This window comes from Gallinula chloropus, assembly GCF_964237585.1.
Source record: "Gallinula chloropus genome assembly, chromosome: 9".
Classification (NCBI taxonomy): Eukaryota; Metazoa; Chordata; class Aves; order Gruiformes; family Rallidae; genus Gallinula; species Gallinula chloropus.
In genome coordinates, this window is record NC_140094.1 from 20,442,801 (window position 1) to 20,464,907 (window position 22,107).

General features: G+C 36.1%; 1 protein-coding gene across 1 annotated transcript in view; it reads left to right on the plus strand.

Moving 5' to 3' along the window:
- UNC13C (unc-13 homolog C) overlaps positions 1–22,107 on the plus strand; it is a gene marked incomplete at its 5' end in the record, with an annotated part of 135,793 nt that overhangs the window by 107,965 nt on the left and 5,721 nt on the right. The window contains 6 exons of the mRNA XM_084268220.1: positions 2,562–2,650; positions 4,758–4,907; positions 6,670–6,793; positions 8,041–8,097; positions 9,181–9,261; positions 13,281–13,428. Coding sequence (XP_084124346.1) covers positions 2,562–2,650; positions 4,758–4,907; positions 6,670–6,793; positions 8,041–8,097; positions 9,181–9,261; positions 13,281–13,428 — 649 coding nt within the window. The remainder of the gene's footprint in view (positions 1–2,561; positions 2,651–4,757; positions 4,908–6,669; positions 6,794–8,040; positions 8,098–9,180; positions 9,262–13,280; positions 13,429–22,107) is intronic.

The following is a 22,107-nucleotide window of genomic DNA, read 5'->3' on the forward strand; positions in this document are numbered from 1 at the left end:
TACCATATTTAAATAAATAAGTAAATAAAACTGGGTCATGGCTGTGGTATATTTGGGTGATGCCAGTCAAGAGCTGATGCCTGAGGACTCTCTGACTTGCCCTGGGAACTCACTAGCACATGGAGGGCAAATGCTCAAAAAAAGAAAAATGAAAAGTGCACATTTTAGTCCTGGTGAGACTCAAATTGCTGTATTTTCTGGTAGTGAAACAGAACCAACAGCAGCATCTTAAAGCCTTGCTGACCAGGTCCAGCGCCTGGCTGCTCAGCCCGCATACCTCTTTATGTTCTGCTCCTCCCTGTGACTGTGCATCAGTGAGCACGAGCATGTGTATACACAAGGCTGGATGTCCTGCCAGATGCCTCCAGCTGTGCACACACAAACTTGTTCATGCAATTTGTGAGCACAGAGCCCTCTAAAATGTCTAGCACTTGCATGCACCTTTCTATAATCTGGTATTAGTATTTGATCCATTTTTGGCCAAACTTAGTCCAATTCCAGGTGTATTTAGCAAATATATATTGTGTTTTCTGGTTATTATGACAACTTCTGATAGAGAGTAACCACGTTGGCCTTTGTAGTCCCACTAACAAGATGGTTCTCTTGCTTGTGCATGATCTGGTAAGAAATTTTGGGTCTTCTGCCTGCTTGGTACTTTTTGCTTTTTCTGCTGTGTGCCGTGTTCAGTGGGAATGCTTGTGTGCTCAGTACTTGTTAAATGTTAATATTCCAACGGTCTCAAACTTGTGCTGTATGAATCCCACCAAAGGAAGCAGTATCATCCCTAGGGAAATTCATGTCCTGGAAAAATCTTTGCCTTTGTTAGTAAATTCTGGTTTTGTTAATTAATATAGATGGTTCAGTATGTTTAGGGGGGTTTATCCCTGCTGTACATATGAAGGAAACAATTACTTTAAGCATATGAATTGTCAGGGTGTATCTATCAGGGAAACTACTAAGACATGAAGTGGAGAAGCAACAGAACATCTCTCAGTGCAAAGCATTAGAACTAAATCAGTAAGTAGTCCCACTGTTACAATATGGGCTTCTCAGGTTAGAAAAGTGCTACACCTCACTGAGTATCTTCGAAGGGATGTATGGCAATTCTCCTTGTCACTTATTTCAGATTTTTATCAAAACATGTAATGAAAATCTTGGATTTTCTATGCTTTTAAACCCCACATAACTGCTAGGGAGAGAAAGGATAGTCAAGCATTAGAGCACAGTAGATATTTGAGGGTGTTTCCCACTTTGTTTTTTCTTTACTTCGCCTTAGAACTCCTGTCTAGTCTTATGTAAGAGATCCAATGTGCTGTGACACATCCTCCCCTCGTCTCTAAAGTGTGATTAAAGGAGCTGACCTACTGCACTGTAGGACTCTGAAGCATCAGATGAAGAATAAGCACTAAATGCTATTCATGCAGTGGAAAGAGAGAAAAACACAGACAGATGATTATATATTCTAAATGTGCAGTTTCCTTTGAAATTATCAGAAGATCTGTATCTGACCTGACTGCAGAACAGAGCCCAGAATTTGAGTATTGTCATTGAAAAATTGTTCCCTAACAATGTGATGTAGATACCTGAAAGACCTGGAACATCAGCTGTTAATTCACATTCAGTTGTTGATCCTGATAATCATCAATCATAGCTAGCAATGTACTGTAATTAGTTTTCCTAAATGCTAAAACATCAAGGAGACAAAAAGCTGCTGGTTTGGGTTTTTTTACTTTGAAGAAGAATGCATAGTAGATAACCAAGCTGCTGATCAATATCAACAGTGTACTTGTTAGATTAGATATCTATGCATGGATCCCCATAACTCTAAAGATAAAAGTGTATTTCTCCCCAGCTTTGCCTTTTTTCCCTATGCTTAGTAAACCTGTATCAGAGGTATAGGAGCTGTTCTCCCTGGACATCAGAATGCGTTGGTCTCTGCTTGAATTATGTATGTCTTAATGGCATTTAGAAACAGGAGTACTGAAATTCAATAGATTCCCTTCCCTCATACTAGATCAGTAGCAGCAGCATGGATGGTCTTCAAGCCATCTTTTCCAGTGCTGGCTGTTCTACTTTCACACTGCATTAATGGGAAAATGGAAACATCTTCCACACAAATCACACCAAAATAAAGAGAGAGATGGTGCTGAAGTGCAAAAAGTCATTAGAAGATTAAAACATCTTTGGTATTAGTTACACAAGTGCTAAATTCTCCTGCAGCCATCTCTGGTATGCTTTCTGCATACCTTTGACTTGATAGTGCTAATTCCAGTCTTGTGACTGCCAGCACAGTTTGTGCCACCCCACAGAAAGCTGTTGTTTAGGGGCACGCTTTGATTTCTAGCAATATAATTCTTCACTAGTGCAATCAAATATTTTACTTAGATGGTAATTGGGTTTTTAGGCCTACTAGAGCGATCCTGTGTTGTACCAGGTGTCCCCACAGCTGCTTTTCCATAGGGCAGTGGATCATTGCACATAATTCCTAATTCATTAATTGCAATGGCAAACCCCAAAACATCGTGTTATAGTAACATATAACACTACTTCTCTCTTGGCAGCTGGATCCTGAAGCAAGTGTTGTTCTGAAAGAACTTCAGGTGAAGCTTAGCAATGTATTGGATGAGTTAAGTGTAACGTATGTTGCAAGGTAAGAAACCTGTTTTGCTTACAAACCTTAGAGAAATCTCCCTCAGTGACCAAGTCTGGGTGGTGGTTTGGATGCCATGAGGTACCACTTGCTCCTGCCCTGACGTGGTGTGTATATGGGTTTAGATTGTATAGCTGTCACCTCCCTGTGAAGTAAAGGGAAGGTGGTCTGTGGACAGGAACACGTTACAGAGGTGATGCTGATGACTTTTGTTCTCCTTTTGGGAAAATAAATATTGATGGTTTGTTCTTGCCTGACGCTGTGTTAAACACTTCTCTCTGACCAGGTTTATATTGCTTCCTGAGACTGACAGCTTTCTCCAAGTGACCTGGTTCAAACAGGGATGTCTGCCTGTGTTTAGTCTGCTTCAAATGATCACTGTCAATGGCCTTCTTGGGTCATTTGCTTGCCTGTGGCTCTGCAAAAACTGTCAACTGAACCTTACTCTCAAAATCTTTCATTGATCAGAGTGCACACCGCAGTCTTGAATGAGTATGGTGCTGTGCCAGCAGTGCCCGTGCTGTGAGAAGCTGCAAGTTATTTCTGCTTCAGATTAGAAAGAACTCTAAGCAAGAAGGAGCAGTGCTGTAGTGGTATTCGTGAAGTGAAGTCTGTAGCTGCTTATTAAATTCCCAGTGACCTGTCTGGGTGGACAGTGTTCATTTGTTCTGAGTGAGCTTAGTTTGTCATCTTGTCTTTATTTTTGCTCCCAGGCCCTGGTCTCTGATCGTTGCTGGTGCATGAATGTTATTTCTTTCCAGGGCTTCTTTCTGAAGGAATCAACTAAATTTCTGCAAAAGAAAACCCAGGTAGCTCAATGTAGGATATGCTCCAGATAGCTAGAAAATTCCTCCTGGGTCAGTTTGTTGCTGGGGCTTGTGAAGTGAAGGGTGTCAGGAAGATGGTCAATCTCAAGAAAAGCCAATACTTTATTTTGGCTCTTATTGGAGGGACTGGCCCCAAGAATTTACACAAGCAGCTTCAGTAGTAGCTTCATGTTGATTTTATCTGGGTCTTTGAAATATATAGGTAAGTAAGTACCCATCCAAGTGTACTTGGAAAAGTTTCCAATTTTTCCTGTTTTCACATGGAGATTTGCATTCTCTTTTTATGCTTAGCCAGGTAGCTGGAACAGCTTACTGCCTAATTGTAGTCTTTCTTTTCTCTCATAGTAAATGCTCATCTTTGCCCTTTATCTTTTCACATTATTAGGCCAAGTATATTTATGGCCTGTTTTGCATTTCTGTTCATAAACTATTCCTAACCCAATTCAATTCCTCATAAATCAAATCTCCATGTGTGCAGAGCTGTGTTCTGCTGCTGAGCTGCTGCAGTGTTTAAATACATTGACTGAAGACTGTATCACATCAATGAGAGCACAGGGCTGTCGGGCACCTTGCTCAACCAGAGCAGTTAGGAAACACAAAAGCTGAGTGGGTAACAACTTGAGGAGAATTTGGTCACACTCACTTTGAAGTGGGTAAGATTCCTTCCAGGAGGAAGAGCCTACTACTTCTTAGTGGTGTGGGGTTTTTTTGTGAAAGAATAGTTTAAATAGCCCAAAGGTTTTAGCTCTGTCTAGTTGGAAGGAAGTAAAGCTGCTGGTGGCACTGTGTGAAACCCAGGAAATGATCAAATTGAGGCAAAATCAGTAGAAGCTTTCTATTTGTCCTAAAGAAGAATATTAAAGCTTGGTTCATATTAAGAGAAAAATAATTTATAGTCACCAGGACCCCTTGTATTTTCATGTCAAAAAGAATCTTGGTAAGTTGTTGGTAGTTTGTAGTCAGTTGTACCCTAAACTATGGATTCTGATACATCTGTTGCTTTCAGAACATAATTGCTTGGCACCCCTAGAAGGGCATGAGAAGCTTAATGACAGGATGGAACAAGGGAGAATCAATACAGTACATGAATTAGGTACATGGGCTATAATCCTTAGGAATAGTTATTTTTAGTCTGTAGCATCTGCAGTATCTTGTGTTTGTGAACTTCAGATCAGTGCAGGGAAGATTTAAATCTTGTTGAAGAAGCTGATGCAAAATGATAAATGTTTTCTCTCCCAGAATTCTTTCATTCTCTTATTTTTGTGTTTTCTGTCCTATAGTTTCCAACTTATTGTTGAAGATTGTGTGAGACAGATGAGCAATGAACTGAATCAAATGAGAGGCAATGGGAATGCAGCAGCCAATAAGAACAGTGCAGCCATTGATGCTGAGATCGTGCTTCGGCCCCTCATGGATTTCCTGGACAAAACGTAAGTGGCAGATTAGGTCCTGGATGCTCCAGTCAGGCCTGCCTGGTTTTACCCAGAGGAGCATCATTAACACCTAGAAACACACTGTAGTGTTTCTGATGTGTGTAGCTTTCCCATGTGTGCAGAATGCTGTGCTTAACCTGCTGTGTGCCCTGAGCCATTTCTGTGCAAGCTCCGTATTTGCCTGTCTGTTTCTCATCATGTTTTGTGCCCTTACAAAGGAGTTGGGCTGTGGGGTCTCCTCCACAAGCTGCCATGTAAAGGAGGTTGTACAGGATGAAGTTCCCTATACTGATGCTGCCTGGCACCCAGTGTCCTTCTGCTTATTAATATGCTCTACTCTGTCCCCCAAAACTTGGCCACCATTTAAAGACTTGCAGAGCAGCTTGATTCTTGTCCTTTGGTATAAAACTAGATTTTTAATTAGTCCTGCAAAGTCAGCCTGGGCCCTGAAAGTAGGGATGTCTTGTCTTCTCAGCAGCAGCAGGATCAGCTGTTCTGAAAGGCCATGTGCAGCACAGGCACACCTAGAAGGACCTCACTGTCCTTCTAGCTGCTTTAACTACGTGCCAGTCTTTCTAGCTAGGACTATGTGTTAAGTTACAGGAGTGGTATGTGTGAAGTGTTTATCCACTGACATGTGCTGATAACCTAAGCACATCCTTTAAAAAAAAAAAGGTAGGCTGACTTTTGCCTGCCAGGTTCAAGTCTAAATTGCCACATCTCAGTCAGCTTTGTAGCTTCTTTGAGATTTAACTGCAGAATGACATAATGGAAGCAATAATGGGGTTTAATCTAGTGTCCAAATAGAAAAAAATTCTTCACCACAGGGATGTTAAATGGAATTTTAGCAGATGGTAAACCCATGCACAGAAAATAAATATGTAAACTTTAAAGAAAGAGAATGACTGGTATGGAATATCACCTTCCTACAAAAACATATTTATCATAGGATTATAAGCAAGTCATGTTAATATGGTTTGGGTTTTACTAATTTCTTCTGCTTTTTTCTGTGCCTATATGTAGTAAGACATGCTGCAAATATTAATTGGCATCTTTAGGTACAGTAATCTTTTAATGGCTTAGACTTAAATCTATAGAATTCCTCACATTTCCACATGGTATGATTTGGAAATATTTTTTCCTGTTCCTGAAAACTGCAGCACTTTATTCATGATGCTACTGACTTATTCATGATGCTGCATACAAGACTGTTTATGAATATACTCTGAAACGAGGAGGAAAAACATTCCAAGTATATAGATTCTCCAAGAGTTTTTTACCCTTAGTGATAGTGTGAATACACAAATATGCCAGTATATAGAAATAATTGCTTCCAAATGGTTGCCTGAATTTGCAATAGTTCTCAACACCTCGTTCTATATCACAGTAGAAATACAAGCCAACCAGGCAGATGTGTGGGGGTTTTATTTTTAAGTGTTAAATTATATGCTGAAACATTAATTTAGGGGGTTGGGAGTGCTAGATTAGATCATCCATAAATAAATAATTCATCACCGTTTTGCATTTTCAGTAAATATAGAGCAGTGATACATTGAGCCAAGAATTGGATAGTGGAGATTTACACAGTCTGGTGGTTGATTTTTTTAACCAAAATAGTTTACTGATGACATAACAATTTCCCAATAGTTTAGTTACTTTGTAATTGGTAGAGAAACACTAAACTACGGCCATTAATCTCAAGATACAGCACCTCTGGTGTCTCTCTCTGGAGACTGGTTTGTGTTTTGTTTCGTTTCAGGTTAAGCGTCTCTGCGAAAATCTGTGAGAAGACAGTTCTCAAACGGGTTCTGAAGGAGCTGTGGAAGTTAGTCTTGAACAAAATAGAAAAACAAATTGTGCTTCCGCCACTGACAGACCAAACCGTAAGTGTCCCAGCAGGAGGTCCCACGGGTTACAAAGGATTGCAGCAATGTGCGCACTGCGGGGTTTGCTCCTGTTGTTTCCTGTACCTACACCGGAACGTTTTAGGCTTTCAGAGTCCTGTGTGTACGCTACACCTCACCAGCTGTTGAGTTTCACTAGCTGTAGCCTCTATACACAGTGTCCCACTGCAGGCATGGATAAAGGTGTATAGCTGGTTGCACTTATTTTTATACCTCTGTTTACTTTTGAACACACAATTAAAACAAAAATCAATGAAAAGTAGGATACTGTAAGAGAGAAATTGCCCTTTTGTAGCCTTGCATATTCCTTCCTCAGTGAGAGGCACAGGCATTCAGCAGAGTTTCTCCTTTAATTTTCATATTTCTCTTACCACTGACACTAATAAATAATGAAAATGTAACCTGTAGTTCTAGATTACCCATCTTGCAATTTAACCAGACTGGAAACTGAAACCTTTTGGAACAGACTAATGAAAAATTGTTCTGTGTTGTGCTCTGTAAGTTGGACTGGCTTATCTGTTCACAACTGTCTTGCTGAACTGCCAACGAACTGCACTAGTAATTATATTTCATGGAGTAATTGTCATAAAAAATGTGAGCATGGAATTCTAGTAGGATTCTGTTTGTCTAAGACAAACATGCAGGCATTAGCCTTCGGTATCATGCCAGGATTTGGCTGTTCTAAAATATTGGTTTAACTTCATCACACTTTAGTATCCTTTCTTTAGAAAAAACAGGTTTGGCTTAACAGTATTGGCATGGTGCTGTGAATTACTCAACTGAGGATCTCCCTGTAGAGAGTAAAGCTTTTGGAGGTTCCTCGGAGCTGCTCACTTCCCATTATGATTTGTTTATATTAGCCTAACACCTGAGAGCCATGATTATGGACAAATATCTCACTGACACACCGTGTAAGAGCAATTGCAGCCTTAGCTTAAAAATATTAAATACAAAATGAAATAGCAGACAGGAGCACAGGAAACCACTATCAACAGAATAAGCAATATTTGTATCGAGTGTAGGATGCTGGGGGAGTCGTGCTGCAGGCATTCAGCTACTTGGCCTTATGGGCTGAATTAAAATGTCCCACATGTAATTGAAATTTTCATTTAGCTTTGCAAAACAGTGAATTTGGCTAATGTCCTACCAGAAAATAAGATCATGTTGACATAAAAAGCAAACACGCTGTAGTGAGTCTGTTTCCTGAATTTTCAATGTGATTACAGGGGCCCCAGATGATATTCAGTGCAGCCAAAGATCTTGGACAACTGTCAAAACTCAAGGTAATGGAGCCAAATGAAGCTGTGAATGGCTTGCCCTAATGAACAAATAGATGAAATATTGCTGACTGTGAGGCCAAGCCTCATGCTTCATTCTTGTGTTTATTTACTACAATAAGATTGAATATGGCAGTAACTATTCATAGGTGAGTAATGATTTTAAATTAACTCTATCCTAGCCAAGACCAGGACAGTCTCATCAAAGCCAAACTAAGAATAAAAACTTTATACTTCTATGGGAAAGTGATCCACAGATGGGTCAAGATGTCATTCAGATATTGCACAACTAGGGAACTTATCGGCATCAAACATCATAATAAATTATGAGATCTTTGTGTTCCCTTCTGGAACCTGTTATGAAACCCCCCCTAAAGTGGGAATAATAAGGAGGTTTTCTGCATATTATTTATGATATATATGGTAACAGAGAATTTACCTCTACAATAAATTCATCAGCACTATGTTATACCTGATGCAGTTTGATGTTTGATACTGGTGCCAGTTTTTTGCCAGTCAGTTTTGCTATTAGGATTTGGGCAGAAATGTGGTAATTTTTGCTTCTCTGATTACTCAGTTTGCTAGCGGAGTTAAACTGTTGCCTAAGTAAATCACAGAATGTTTATTTAGATGAAAATTTCACAGGAGTAGTCACTTTACAACATGTTCCAGTAGGACATACACACAGACACACCCTTTCTTTACAATCGTGAGGCATTAACAAACATTAGTTAAACTGTCAGGTTCATTGATAAAATTAATTCCTTCGATATCATCTAATACAATTATTTAAACTTAAAATGTAACCTTTTCCCTGCCCCCTAAACCACAGAAATAATACATCCTAAGGAAAGAAATCAAGCCACCCAGATGCTTTATATTTAACATGTTTCTTTTTCCCTAAAACCTCTGTTTTCAAGAAAGAACATGATTGCTCTAGGTTTTGAAAAAGAAGTCTGAAGTTGAATCAACCCCTGTTAACCACCGGGGCTTGGGGGCATTCAGCAGTTGGGTCGGTTTGTCCCCAGCATAGCCAGGCCCCATGTCCGTGTCTCTCCAAACCAGCTGCACTCTGCATCCTCTTTGCAGGACCACGTGATCCGAGAGGAAGCCCGAAGCCTGACCCTGCGGCAGTGTGCGGTGATGGAGGTGGTGCTGGCGACTACAAAGGTACAGCCGGGCTGGTTCCGCTGCTCTGTGCTGCAACAAGCACAACGTGACTGATGGAACAGATCTGTATACAGAAGGGGCCCTTGGAATCAGAACGATCACCTCCGTGTGTCAAAGACCATTAGAACCTGAGCTCCTCCTGTGGACTGGACAGCAAATGCCTAATAGTCTCCTTGCAGAGCAGTTACAGAAATTACTCTACCCTTGCAGCCAGAACACAACAACTCACAGTGTTTGTCAGGAAAGATTGCCAGATTTTAGCACTTGCTTATAGATTCATTAAATTATTCATATAAATCATTTATATACTTATTTTATATATAAGAATATAAGAAACATATTAATGATTTATATTCAAGAATATATCATGAATATACTTCTAAATTTAGATAATAGACTTATTTGCAAGATAGGCAATATCTTATAAATAATGCCAAAAATACAAATTTAAAGTAAGTACATAATGATGAGAAGAAAAATAAAGGTGATTTAGTCAGAGCCTTCTAAAGTGATGCTATCTGCCCATAGGATTAAAACAATAAAAAGATTTAAATATAAAATGTAAATAAATATTACAGGTTTTTATTCTTTTTTATTCTTTTTTATTCTTTTTTAGTCTTTTTTATTCTTTTTAGTCTTTTTAGTCTTTTTTTATTCTTTTTTATTCCTTTTTATTCTTTTTTAATTCTTTTTATTCTTTTTTATTCTTTTTTATTCTTTTTTATTCTTTTTCATTCTTTTTAGTCTTTTTAGTCTTTTTTTATTCTTTTTATTCTTTTTTATTCTTTTTTATTCTTTTTTATTCTTTTTTATTCTTTTTAGTCTTTTTAGTCTTTTTTATTCTTTTTTTATTCTTTTTATTCTTTTTTATTCTTTTTTAATTCTTTTTTATTCTTTTTTAATTATTTTTATTCTTTTTTATTCTTTTTTATTCTTTTTTATTCTTTTTTAATTCTTTTTATTCTTTTTTATTCTTTTTTAATTCTTTTTATTCTTTTTTATTCTTTTTTATTCTTTTTTATTCTTTTTTATTCTTTTTTATTCTTTTCTATTCTTTTCTATTCTTTTTTATTCTTTTCTATTCTTTTTTATTCTTTTCTATTCTTTTTTATTCTTTTTTAATTCTTTTTATTCTTTTTTATTCTTTTTTATTCTTTTCTATTCTTTTCTATTCTTTTCTATTCTTTTTTATTCTTTTCTATTCTTTTTTATTCTTTTTTATTCTTTTCTATTCTTTTTTATTCTTTTTTAATTCTTTTTATTCTTTTTAGTCTTTTTTAGTCTTTTTTATTCTTTTTTATTCTTTTTTAATTCTTTTTATTCTTTTTTATTCTTTTTTATTCTTTTTTAATTCTTTTTATTCTTTTTTATTCTTTTTTATTCTTTTCTATTCTTTTCTATTCTTTTCTATTCTTTTTTATTCTTTTCTATTCTTTTTTATTCTTTTTTATTCTTTTTTATTCTTTTTTAATTCTTTTTATTCTTTTTAGTCTTTTTTAGTCTTTTTTATTCTTTTTTATTCTTTTTTAATTCTTTTTATTCTTTTTTATTCTTTTTTATTCTTTTTTATTCTTTTTTAATTCTTTTTATTCTTTTTTATTCTTTTTTATTCTTTTCTATTCTTTTTTATTCTTTTTTATTCTTTTCTATTCTTTTTTATTCTTTTTTATTCTTTTCTATTCTTTTTTATTCTTTTTTATTCTTTTCTATTCTTTTTTATTCTTTTTTATTCTTTTTTATTCTTTTTTAATTCTTTTCTATTCTTTTTTAATTCTTTTTATTCTTTTTTATTCTTTTTTATTCTTTTTTATTCTTTTTTTTCTTTTTTATTCTTTTTTATTCTTTTTTATTCTTTTTTAATTCTTTTCTATTCTTTTTTATTCTTTTTTATTCTTTTTTATTCTTTTTTATTCTTTTTTATTCTTTTCTATTCTTTTCTATTCTTTTCTATTCTTTTCTATTCTTTTCTATTCTTTTCTATTCTTTTCTATTCTTTTCTATTCTTTTTTATTCTTTTCTATTCTTTTTTATTCTTTTTTATTCTTTTTTATTCTTTTTTAATTCTTTTTATTCTTTTTTATTATTTTTTATTCTTTTTTATTCTTTTTTATTCTTTTCTATTCTTTTCTATTCTTTTTTATTCTTTTCTATTCTTTTCTATTCTTTTTTATTCTTTTCTATTCTTTTCTATTCTTTTTTATTCTTTTCTATTCTTTTTTATTCTTTTTTATTCTTTTCTATTCTTTTTTATTCTTTTCTATTCTTTTTTATTCTTTTTTATTCTTTTTTAATTCTTTTTATTCTTTTTAGTCTTTTTTATTCTTTTTTATTCTTTTTTATTCTTTTTTATTCTTTTTTATTCTTTTCTATTCTTTTTTTATTATTTTTTATTCTTTTCTATTATTTTTTATTCTTTTTTAATTTTTTTTAATTCTTTTTATTCTTTTTAGTCTTTTTTATTATTTTTTATTCTTTTTTATTCTTTTCTATTCTTTTTTATTCTTTTCTATTCTTTTCTATTCTTTTCTATTTTTTTTATTCTTTTTTATTCTTTTTTAATTCTTTTTATTCTTTTTTGTCTTTTTTAGTCTTTTTTAGTCTTTTTTTATTCTTTTTTATTCTCTTTTAGTCTCTTTTATTCTTTTTTATTCCTTTTTATTCTCATACAATTAAAACAGATGGAACACAAAAAATTACAGTATTTCTCAGGAAATATTACCAGATTTTAGCACTTGCTTAGGCTAAACTGTTTAGCGTACATGTATGTCTGTGAGATGAAATGTATATATTACATATATTCCTTTGGCAACTCTCCAAAATGCAAAATAGATTCTACTTAACCATTCCCAGTGCTCCCTAGATTGAGCAGAACAATATTGCATGGCATCAAGTACTGCCCATGTTTTTCCATTAAGGGGAGCCTGATACATCAATCTTGAAACCCTGATCTGTAATGCAGACTGCAAAATGCTTTACAAAGTGAACAAAACGCTGGTTTTAAACTTGTCTAGTGAATGTAGCTTTCTAGTATAACTGCATTAGTTCATTCAGCTATTGTCTTGTATAAAATTTTAGGGAAAATTCTTAGTTTTTGGAGGTAGAATGGAAGAATCTGTCCTGATTTTTCTGAAACATAATAATTGCAATATTTTACCTAGTCAGGATGGCATCAAACTGGTAAACATATAGTGTGTTCCAAATCAAGCTGTGCCATTAGTTAAGGAGCTGCCTTTTGTTAAAAGTATTTATGCTACTTTCTCTTTTACTTGCATTTATTTTTTATGGAAGAAGGGAGGGAGTACTCAGATTATCAGTGTAAATGGGACGATGTCTCGTATGCAGGCCTTGATGAACAGCAGGCAGTCATCTCTACCCTGGTGTAACTGCTTGCAGAGTGAAGATCTGTTCCCATCTTAGGTCTGTGTGAAGCACTCCTGCTGTCGTGGTTTACTGCTGCAGTGCACAGAAGTGCTTTATTCTTCCCTCTTTTGGAGGGTGAAATTTACTCCTCTTCAAAGGCAGTACCAACCCATGAGCTGCCTTTCTCTTCCATCCTCTTCCTTTCACACAGTCCTGAAAACCCTGATGTCATCACTCAAGGATGACCCACATTATCTGCATATCCACAGTGAAACAGGTCAAAAGTGGAATCAAAGCAGATAATCACCATCAAAACTTCCAGGGAATTTCTAATCATTTTCCCAAAGCAGAATCATAATTCCAGACACATATATACCCATATAATATGCATACAGTTTTGACACATAAATACTTGAGATCATAAACACCAAAATTAAACTTTTGTATATTTTTCTCTCCTGCAAGTCTTAAATTTTTACCTTTGGGAAGAAATGCTGTAGTAGAGACAGTGCTTATCTCAGATGCTACGATACTAAATCCAGCCACACATGCCAGGGCGTTATTTGTACAAGTTTGTGTAAGAATTTTACTTCAAATTGTATGCCTGTAACTCTCAGATAATTTGCCTCACTGAACAACCACATTTGTTTGCATTTTAGCAATACTTCCATGCTGGAGGAAGTGGGCTGAAAAAGAATTTCCTGGAAAAGAGTCCAGACCTGCAGTCCCTGAGATACGCTCTGAGCCTTTACACACAAACTACTGACACCTTGATAAAGAAGTTTATAGACAGTCAGACGTCTCAAAGTGAGTGATCTGTAAGAGAGATGTAAGTTCATCACATTAAATTTTAAATGTTTTAAATGATGTGTTGCAAATCACATTCTCAAACACTGTGGTATTTTAGGGTTTATTGTCACAGGTGATCTTATCCCATATTAGCTGCTGTTGCCACCAGTGGAGCTTGTTTGAGGGCAGTGCATTTATCAGCTTGGCATGGAGGTCCCACAGCTCTGTATGAACACTGAATAGCGCAGTTATTTGTAGCGCAGCCCCCACGCACGGGGTTGTAGCAGCTATACCAGTGTGTATACTGTAATTCCAGAAACTAACACAGAGCACATTTGCAGTTATCTGTGATTAGTATTTAATATCCCTCAACTTTGAAAGTATCTGGAGCTGCCAAAAAGCATGACATAGCTTTTAATCCCAAAAGGAGATGTTAACAGTAAACTCTGAGCAATGTGTCCACGTTACAGAGCCCATATTTCCTTCTAGCTGGTCATCTGTGGATTCACAAGAGTAGAAGAATTCTGCAGGCTAAAATACAGCATTATTTTCCTCTGTTTAGATTTTGTTCCTTTCTGAAACACAGAATTCAGATTCAAAACCATCCTGCTGAATGTGTCACATAAATTTTATGCCTGCTTATCAAAATGTTGAATTCTGATAGTTTCCCAAAAACAAACCGAACCAGGGCACAGAACATGAAAGAATATAATATCATGTGTACTTTCAATCTGGGCATCACCAGTACTGAAGCCACTTTTTCCTGCTCTAGGATTTTGATGTAGTGCCCCCCAAAAATGGAAACACGTGGTTATACTGTTGGGCGTACCATTAGGCATTCTGTGTTCAGAAAGAAGCTATTTCTTACCATTTTGCTTGTCAATCAAGGACATTGTTTTCATACTTCTGCAGTACATACAGGAACTGTTTATGTAGATGATGTGCATTGTATTCCAAGCTGAACTGTTTCTTCATTCTAGAAACTGCAGATTTTTGCATGAAAATGCTAGATTTCTTTTGAATGTAATGGGCATTTACCAAAATAGCCTGTTTGCCACATAAAGTGTTTGGGAAGGAATACAGTTTGCTGATCTATAATTATCCTGCTCCCACTCATGAGAATCAGAGAAGTTTTAATTGGGTAGTTAAGCTGAAATCGATTGCTTGTACCTCTGAAGGACAGTATGTTATTCACAGCATAAAAAGCATGAAGCATTTGTTTTGCAGCTTGGCCAGAAATTAATACCAGAGAATCATTTCCTAGGCAGCTTCCAAGCTAGACTGAGGAGCTCTGTTAATAGTTCACGTTACAAAAGAAAAGATTCTTATGCGACTATCAATCATATACAATGAATAGATTCTCCCTCCCCCCCCAGTAAAGGTAAGGGTTTGGGAAGAAAATGAATTACTAATGTATTTTGCTTTTCCTTATGCATACTTTCATTGTATCCTCAGGAGAAAAAAATATCCAGGTTATGGAAAGGCTCTCTGCTTATGGCTAAATTCTGAACCCCACACACTTGAATGTTCAGATTTCACCCTGAGGTCTGTGTTCATTTCTGTGCACACATTAGGGTGCTGGTATTTGCACACCAAGTATTATCAGAAGTGCAGCCACTGGGAATGTTAGATTTGTATCTGCCATCATAGTTGTGCATGTAACCAATCCACATCCTTAGAGTTTGATGAAATTAAAATCTTTAAAGGTTTTATTAAAATTAAAAACTTTAGAAAAAATAGTATATTGAATAACAACTATATATTCTTCTGAAAAAAATCTTCCTTCTTTGTTTATTACTTATTTTTAGCTTATGAATCTTATTTTTACCTTATTTTAACTTGTTCATAAACCTTTATTCTTATTTAAAAGGTCTGAGAATTCAGAAGATGACATTTTTGTAAATGCATATTGCTCAGCAAATACCTGGTGTCAGTTATTTCTAATGGAACTTCACATGATTGGAGGGAATGTGATTGACATTTCCAGGTTTCTAATTCTGCAAAGACCTTGACCTGGAATTTATGGGTCACATGAGTTACACATCCCAGTAAGAAATGCATAACAGTTTTCTAGGCTTGTCTTCAAGACCTTTTGCCAACAGAAGAACCTGCCTACACCCAGCTGACAAGTTCTTCGGGTCTGAAGTAACTTTTTGACCAACAACCTTCACTTGTTTTTCACTGTCTTTTCCAGTGACTAACCTCTCATACATTCTTAATTTCTAATAATTATTCTCAAGTCTCTTCAACAGATGTTATATCATATAGTTTCAACAGCAGGTCCTAAACCAATTTACATATCCCTTGCAAATCCAGAACCTCAACTAGCTCAAAGTAAAACATTAGACCACCTTTAATCAAAATTTTCAGGTTACTCACAATTTTCAAGTAGAAATCTCATGTTACCATTGCAAAAATTAGATAGTGTTCTTTATTATCTCTAGGATGCTCATTTTTCCCGTAAAGACTATTAGAATCAGATAATAATCAGTTTTACTTTTAAGCACAGGTAAAGATACTTTTTCTTTGCCATGATGAAAATGAAATGTCTCTAAGAAACTGAACTTTTGTCTGGTGTGGGGAGGTGGAGTTACATGTTACCCCCCTAGAAAGCATAATAGATATGCAAAAGTGTATGTTATGGTCCTTGATACTTCCTTTATTCATGTACATGCAGTAGAAAAAAACAAGTTACTCAAGAATATGCTTGTGCACCATTTCTAAACAAGGATAATTGTTTGATTTCCAGCCTTTGTGCCTCTGAGTTCCTAAAGAGCTTCTTGGAAACATAGCAATACCTGGGATTCATAGGTTTTTATATGGTGGTTTCAATACACTAAATACTTGGAAAGCTAAACTCGTTGCTGTTTTGAAATACATGGGGAGGCTGTATTGTTAGACATGCTTGAAAACATTATCACACAGTCAGGACTAATGAAGTTAACTGCTGTAATCTTACTCTGATGATTTTTCCTTTTCAAAGCACTACTACAGATTCTGAAGACTCTGTTCAAGACAGACAAGGTTTTGAATAAGTAACCAGCAATGCTGAGTGTAAACTAGCAATAACTTCTTTAATAACTAACAACTGCTTTTGTGGTTGTTGGGTTTTGTATGGCTGGGGTTCTTTCCTCCCTATAAAGATTTGCCATTTTGAAGGACCATGGTGATGGAAGTTGTAAATTCAGTCCTCCCTCAGTGTTGTGAAAGCAAATCTGTAACTACACTATGAAAATGAAAGCTAAAAGAAAAATGTTGCCAGTATCAACTTTCTTTATTAGGCAGTATCAGATCACCATACTTAGTGACATAGCTTGCATTCTGTCATATGCTATCATAGAAAACATCTCTCTCTGCCTGGCACAAGAGGAGAGAGAGATTTGTCTTCTCTGATTATAGTCCTACTGCTATCCCAGATCTGCCAAACACTTTCAGCTTGTTTAGAAATTAAACACTGCTGAGATTTATACAATTTCCAGATTTTTAATATTGGTGTCAATATGATAGTAAAGGGGGAAATTATCTGTTTGTGCCCGAGTATAAAAATAGAATGGAATTTTATCTCCAGAAAAATAAGCACAACCTGCCAGCACTTGATCTATTTTAATGCCAATCCACAAATGTGAAACTTGCAGAGCAGCATGCTCTTTTGCAAATAAATTACTGGTATTGTGTGGTAGGAAAACTTTTACGATTGCACATACGATGAATTATAAACTGCCAATAAAACTTAATCCCACTTACCTGAAATTTACATTTAAGATTAACCAGACGGTGTCCAGGAGATTGTGCAGTGCCTGAAGTAAGCACACTCTTCTGGACCTGTGTTGTCTTCTAGTGTTGGTCCTGCCAAGACCCATTTTGTGAAACAGACCACTTCAGAGTCTCCATAATGGACAGTGATACAGACCTAAAGGATCTGGAAAAACCGAAAGGCGGTTCAGTGAACTGCATTTCAAAGCCTGAGTAACTAGTATTATGCACACTTTATAGTCATTAATACCCTTTCAAAGACCATATATATACACACAGCCAGGTGAGAATCTCGTAGCATCAGTAGACCATTACACCAAGAAGCAGATCTCAGATAATTCTGTTGCCTTTAGACCTTTGTCAGCTGTAAGATTGAGCACTAATAATACATTAGTTCATACTGTAAGAGTGGTATTTTTTTCTCCTCTAAATTCAGCTAAATGCATCACTATGGATTTTTTCAACATGGGTTGTGACCAAACAATTATTTGTGCACAGTGCACTTGTGCCAAGTATGAATCAGTTATAAGACAGAAGCACCCTGCCCCACCTTCTCTATAAACCCCTGCTGAGTCTCAGGCCTTGGGTTCAGTGCTGTATGGCTAAAACACACCACGGCTGGCTAGCAATGGGATAGCAGCCAGCAGGCCAGCACAGAATATCATCAAGGGAAGCTCAAAGGTTCCTGCAAAAGACCATGTATTTGTACACTGATGCATTTATACAAGTTGTCAGCCTTCATCAACTCTAGACAAAAAGGTCACATTTCAGTTCAGGCAAGACAAGCTAATTTTAACTAAACTTGAGCTAAATTCAACCACACAGTTTCACAATCCAGACAAAACTATAAAAGCCAAAAAAAGCCATATCTACTGCTACTGGCTTCCCTATGACACATCTGACTTACTGTTACTCAAAGCTCAGCCCAGTCCTGGTGATGTTTCTCAAAATTCATTCCTAAAAAAAAAAACCCAACAGCACAACTCCAGCCTGGCAGTCACCTTTTTATTGAATTAAGTTATACCTTCACCTTTTAGACTACCTAATTTAAAGGATATCAAAATTACAGATTTATGTCTTTGATTTACTTTAGCAATTGTCTTAAATCATCAGTAATTTGATAAACTATAGCCTGCATTTTGAATGTTTGCATTTCATTAGCACCAACTTTAAAATAATACTTGGATGAATATGATTTTAGTTTTAGCAAACTACATAAAAAGACATGACCTCAAACATTAGTGTCCTGAATTTGCTCTCTTTTATTACTAGTTTCTCCAAAGTAAATGGCACTTTTGTATGAAAAACATGGTTACTTACTGGAAATAGTCAGAAATATTATGTTCTTATACATTTACAATAGCTTAGTTTTATAAACCCTGATAGAAAAATGCTACTGTTGCTGTAAGGTACACAACATAGCAATCCATATGTTTTTAGCTTTACTTTAGAGCTTGTATTACTTAAGCAGAAAAATCAATACTCATCTACTGACATGGATCTCATACTGCAGTTCCTACCTGTGTGCTTGGATGGCTGCAGGAAAGGCTATTCTTTCACATCACCCGATTTCTACAGGATTTCTTTATTCTTATGCTGAAAAGTTGAAAGCTATAAAAGGCAGAAGCATCTGAAATCAAGTTGATGTGATAAGCAGAATGAAAAATATTTACCTAATGATGATGAGTAATTAACTGTAACAGTAACTCCATACTTGTCTTGTGAAGCCAACACAGGGAAGGAAATTACACCACCAAAGTGATGAGAAATTCTTTTCAACTGCCAAGCCAAAAATTGCATTCTGTGTTCCCTTACAACCTGCAATGGTACAAGGCAAAGCAGAACCTCACAATCTTCTTAAATATCTGTCATCAGATTCAAACATTTAACTGACAGTTAACTTCACATGCAGCAAACATACTATAGTTTAGGCAAGCAGATGGGTAGCATTGGACTATGTAAATGAAAAAGCAGATCTTACAAGGGAAAAAGGAGGGGGTTTTCCTGCTCTTTTGCATGTCAAAACTGTTGTATTATTAACTGTCGCATTTTGAAAGCTGTACCTGCATTCTATTATGAGCTTTAAGTCCTACAAAGCTTTTCCACTTTTCTCATAACCTATACTTCAGCCAGAATTTAACTCAGGAGAGAGTCCCGGCTTCATCCACTGTAGATTCAAATTGAGGTCACAATCGTGTTACACAACCTTATTTCACGTAAGAAAAAACCAGACCTACTTTATAAGCTGCAGAAATCAGTACGAGTGCAAGGGATGCAGGGTAACAAACAACAGAAGCCACAGGAACAATGAAGAAATGTGCAGAATTACAACTTAAAGGAGTGTTCTGGCATATGCTGAGAGCAAAATAAATGCATTCAGAATAGTGGCAGAAGAATATTTTTGAAGTTCAAATATAAAACCACCCAGACCGCTGGTGAAGAACAAGGTTTTTACAGAACGTTCACTTAAGAGGCTGCCACAATAGAAAATCTCCTTAAATGAAATAGTAAAGCTGAATTAGAAAGAGAAGTTGTATATTACAATTTCTCTTAAATCTTCAAGAAAATGAGCACAAACTATGGGCATCCATCAGCTATATGACATCAGCTTTAAAAATAACTTATTAATGGCATCAGTGGGGCATTCAGTACACTATATATAAACCTCTTAACTTGAGCACTGCCTGGTTAAAATGCTGGACTATACACACACACACAGAGGAGCATATACATATGGATGGATGATGCTAACTGGATACTCACCTCCCAGATCAAAGCTGGCTTACCCCTGGTTTCTTACCACATGGACATGCATGTGGCTACAGATAACAGAGGGTCACAACAGGGTTGTACAATTGCCAGTCCTCAACTGCAGATGAAGGGGAAAGCCTTAATCTGGGGATTCCACCCTGCCACTCAAACCTTCTACTCATACCATAATATTCTGCTTTTCTATATGCTCTCTGAATTGCTTGTATTGCTCTGTCTGATATTACACAAATTCAAGTGGGAGAGAATGTATTTTGATAGTGTGGCTTCATACAACTGAGAGGCTTACAGCTGCTGCCAAAGCTTCTGTCAGCCTTAATACCATATCACCAATGATCCTTAAGGTAAATGATTTCTATTTTCTAATCAAATACAAACCTCCTAAATCTTTTCAATCTTCTCATGGCAGCCTGGTGAAAGAACAGTTGCTGAAAGGCAGCCATCAAGTCACTGAACTTGGTTCTTGATATCCCCTAAAACAATTACTGGAGTTGGTATAGCAGCTCCTTAAAGCAAAGCAAGTGCTGCAGTTAGCATGGTTATCGTTCCTAAAAAGGCAGGTTTCCCTGTGTAACACACATTTAGCATACTACATCCAGCTCTTAACAGTTCAGCTTTGACTTAATATTTTCACTTAAAAAACACAAAGAGTTAAGTGAACGTTCACTTGAGATTTTCCTCTAAACTGTAGAGCCTCAGGGTCCTGTGAGAAGTAACTTGATGAGTCACTCTGATCTTTTGTCTTCTAGTAAATTAGCAGATGAACCCCGGAAATAAAAGTATTACTGACATCATTAATCAGAAAAAAGCATTGGGCACTGCAAAAGCTTGAGTATTTGTTCAGTGTTTTCATTCTTACGTCCTATGTAGAGAGTAAGGCCAAAGCACAGGCCAGGTCTGTAGGTAAGTGGTTAGATTTATGCTAAGGAGCCAGCTAGCAAATGAGAGAGGAGAGGGTTACTACAGAGCAGCGCTGCCACTTCAGCTCACAGTGCTTAGTGAGCTTTTCTGAGTCTCAGGTACTAGAATCATGGCATGCATGATGATTAGTCGTCTGTAAGGAGTTGTTTTTTCTTTAAACTAGATTTCTAATCCTCAGAGAGGTAAAGTAGTTCCAGAAGTCCTGAATACTGAAATCCAGAGTTCAAAACAAACAAAAACCCCCAAACAAACAAACAAAGCTCTGCACAGATTTAGGAACTTGTAATACAGCTAATAAGGGATTGTTTCAGAGACTAGCTTATTATCTTTGACTACTTTGGGGCAAAAATACTGCAAAAGTCACCACTTGCAACAACTTTATGAGTGCCTGGATGAGAGGGGAAAGTCAAGATTCTACAAAAGTCCAAGAAAGGGTCAGTCTTTAGAAGAGTGTCTAGGCCTGGAACTATCAAAATTAAAAAACCCTTGGCAGTAGAAGGAGGCAGTGTGGGCATACAGTAGACACGTAAGTAGAATGTAATATGAAATACTAAAAAAGAAAAAGCCTCAGTAATAAAGAATCACTTCCATTTGGTATGGAAGTTGGGAGATCAGAGTGATCAATTAGGGCAAAAAGGAACAATGTGAATAATCTAAAAGTAAAGGTAGATCCACGCCAACTGGGAGAAATGCAAAATGCCAACATGGTATTATGAATCCAAGGAATGAAGGAATTACAAAAACCTGAGAAGCAAAAAGAATCCCAAAAAATCCTCTTTTCTCAACTCTCAGCTTACCATTTTATTACTATTATTATATAAGCACTGATTGGTTTGGTACAAAACACAATACGATTTAAGGTCACGTGGGTGTATGGTAAATGTCAGACTCCTTTTCTGTTTAATGAAGCACTCTTTGCATAAAGTATTTAATTCACATTTACCTTCTCAACCTAGAGGTCATTTTACCCCTTCAATAAACATTAAGGATCCATGAACGTGTGGGGAACTGGAATATAACTGTGAACAAAATAATTCAGTAAATTCACATAAAGGACTCCTGGCAATAGATTTTTCTATATTCAATAAAAATCTGACATCCAGTGCTTTCCTTTCGAAGCCCATGACAGATTATTACATTGTAAAAACTGCAGGTAGTATAAAAACCTTTCAAATACAAATAGAAACTCTGCTTTCAAACACCTGAGAACAAACTCAGATTGCTTACTTGAATCCACCTTCCAGAAATCAAATC